The 3,229-nt window shown below is 33.4% G+C and overlaps 1 protein-coding gene across 1 annotated transcript; it reads right to left on the bottom strand.

Moving 5' to 3' along the window:
• Nucleotides 1-250: 250 nt before the first annotated feature.
• On the bottom strand, nucleotides 251-2,943 carry LOC121367128 (spermatogenesis-associated protein 13-like; the record flags this gene model as incomplete). Its single annotated transcript, XM_041491275.1, has 4 exons — nucleotides 251-458; nucleotides 1,418-1,576; nucleotides 2,326-2,410; nucleotides 2,881-2,943. Coding segments are annotated over 4 exons (471 nt in total), but the record flags the coding sequence as incomplete, so codon positions are not given.
• Nucleotides 2,944-3,229: the final 286 nt, after the last annotated feature.

The following is a 3,229-nucleotide window of genomic DNA, read 5'->3' as shown; positions in this document are numbered from 1 at the left end:
ATGACTAGATCGGGTAATTGACTAATAGTCTATTTGCACGGAGACTATGCAATTACGCGGAACCCACTGTATATCCATTTCAGTTATCTACTAATTTATATAATGTTCATGAAGTAGTTAATCAACTATCCAGACTGGGTTTAATTGTAAACATTCCATTTTTCATCCACCCACAAACCTCTACCCCCAGAAAACCATCCACCCACCCACCCCACCCCTCACAAACCTCTACCCCCAGAAAACCCTGATTATGTCTGTTTACATTAATAAATATTTAAGATTTTGTTAGATTATTCACCAACTTTGATAAGCATGTTTTAGAAAGCCGTTGATTTTATTCATCAACAAAATATCAAACAGTTGTATCATTCTACAACTCGTACCTTTTGGCTTGGGATTATTTTTCTGTTTCAGATGATTTATAGCTCTCTGTTTCACATGGGCAGGAATATTGAAATCTGTAGAAAACAAAAAATAAAAAATAATGAAATAAATAAATAAAAATTATAAGCTTGTGTCCCAAAATATGTAAATATTATAAACTGTTCCCAGTTAGCCAAAAAAGGATTACAATTATTACTTTTCTTTATTCATAACAACATAATCACAATTCAATTTATAGATCAAAATATTCATACACAGTGATAGAAATATGCAGACGTCTTTACTAGTCCACTGACAAATACATCTAGAAATTTACTTGTTTGCCAATCTTTCACTTGTCTAAATAAATGGTTTATTTTATTCAAGTACCAGGATGATGTTTGTGATTGCTAAAAATGAAACTGCACTGAAATGTTTTACTTGTCCACTGGATAACCACCGAGTCACATTTTGCTTGTCTGAATAGATTTTCACTTGTCGGGACAAACGGACGAGTGCTTATTTCGAACACTGATACAGGTCTATGACAACTTTAACAACGATTGTTTCTTTCAGGACTTGCTTGCCATGTGGCCTTGCCTTTAATGGCTCCCTAGGGGATGCAGGGGCCATGCCTCTCGCCCAAGTTTCTCTATTACTGTGCTCAAAAGGCTGGAAATGTCATATTTGAAAACCTGAAATTTAAAATTCAACAGGTTTGGACCCATCCGTCCTTCAAATTTCAATACCATGGGTCATCACACTGACAGTACCTCACCTCACATCCACCTACCCAACCTTCAATTACATTCCTCGGGCGCTGCCCTGTCTTAACCAGCATTACCCTTGTATTACTGATTTTCTCCAATTTGCTTCCATCGCCTACACCCTAAAAACTAACATATTTCTTTAAAAACATTCTTTCCATTTTCAAAAAAACAACAAAGGTTAAACAACTTTTGAACCATTTAGTAAAAAAAAAAAACCCCATTAAAATTAGAGAGAATTATACAATAGAGAGAATTATACAATTTCTCATGATCATTGCTCCTACCATTTTCCAAATCTTCACGCACTCTCCGTCGCTCATCCTGGAACGCTTTCAACCATCGTTGTTTGATCTGCGACGTCTTCGCGACGAGTAGGTACCACTTGTCTCTACGAGTCTCGTGAATCTTCCACGCATTGCGCACCGTCACGTTGTACTGAGAATCTAGAAAAGAAAGCACCATACGGTCACAAAAGGCAGATAGGAATCTGACAGCAATATAAAACTGATATATCAAGCACAGTAATATAATACTAAAATATAAACCATCAGTAATATAATACTGATAAATAATCCATAGTAATATAATACTAAAATATAAACCATCAGTAATATAATACTGATACATAATCCACAGTGATATAATACTGATAAACAATCACAGTAATATAACACTAATAAATAATACACACTAATAAATAATAATCCACACACTAATATAATACAGTGATATAATACTAATAAATAATACACACTAATATAATACTGATAAATAATCCACACTAATATAATACTAATATATAATCCACAGTAGTATATACTAAAAAATAAACCATTAGTAATATAATACTAATGAATAATCCACAGTAATAAAATATTGATAAATAATTCACAAAAATATAATACTGATAATAATCCACAGTAAATGAAATCTTCTGAGAATGAAAAATTCACATAAATCCATAATGGGATATACAAAAAACAAATCCAGGTAACCCATTTTGTTTTTGCATAATCCATCATGACTACATAAGTGATATCCTAAATATAAAGTACAAAACCAGACTCATAGGAGTGACACACAAACAGAATGATCATTCTCATGATTTTCAGAGGCCTGATATACAATATCTGTTAGTACTCAACTTGAATGATGTCAGTGTGACATTCGTATATATAATGTTAATTATTACCTTTACCATCCTCTATGGGGATAATTTCAACATGGTCGAGGTAAATACGACCCCGGTAGCCAAAACTTTTCTTCTTTAGCAAATCCTGTAATGAATAGAGAAGATGGGAAATAAAGAATATTGTTCTTCAGAAAAATAAAAAAACGCAGATAATATGTAGAATAACAAGATTTAAAAATTATTAAAATTTTAATCATTAATTTGTAATGCAGGGTTCATCATGCCCATTGCCAAATTATTATACGAAGTATATTACAATTTAGACATTGAAAATTAATCTATGCAAAGATTATGTATGGACTGATTAATTTGAAGTTATCAGAAAACAACATATTTAAATAACAAAATATGACACATTAAGTTTGTGATAGCACCTTTAATAACAGGATTAAAACACTATGTAGAGAGCTATGGTTAGTACAAGTATCATGGATGAATGGGTCAATTATTTGTTATGTCCCAGAGAGATTTATCCCATTGATATAGTAACACTTCCAACCACATGTGTAATAAATGTTAGTAATGCACACTAGCCAAGTTAATACAATGTCTGACCTTCTTGCAGTATACAAGCTGATGGTCAAACAAGAAGAAGTAGCGCTCCTGCGACCAAAATATCTGGACCGTTAAAAATAACATGAGTTGACCTTTGTGAGGTCAGGGGTGAGTAGAGAGAGAGAGAGCTCGCTTCCAAGAGAGATCTGGACCCTGAAGAGAGAAGAGAGAGAGAGAGAGAGAACGAACTTTGATAGAACATATCATCATTTCCTGTACAACATCATTTCTTGTTAGAGGTAAGGAGATGGGGTCCATGTAGGTGATTACCATTTGTGATTACCATTTGTGACAGTTCTTCGATCACAAATTGTGACAAGAATCCAGTGAAGAGTGGCAGCTTTTGTGT

Source organism: Gigantopelta aegis, unplaced genomic scaffold (assembly GCF_016097555.1).
Source record: "Gigantopelta aegis isolate Gae_Host unplaced genomic scaffold, Gae_host_genome ctg9272_pilon_pilon, whole genome shotgun sequence".
In the NCBI taxonomy this organism is placed as follows: Eukaryota; Metazoa; Mollusca; class Gastropoda; order Neomphalida; family Peltospiridae; genus Gigantopelta; species Gigantopelta aegis.
This window is presented reverse-complemented; position numbering and strand designations above follow the sequence as displayed.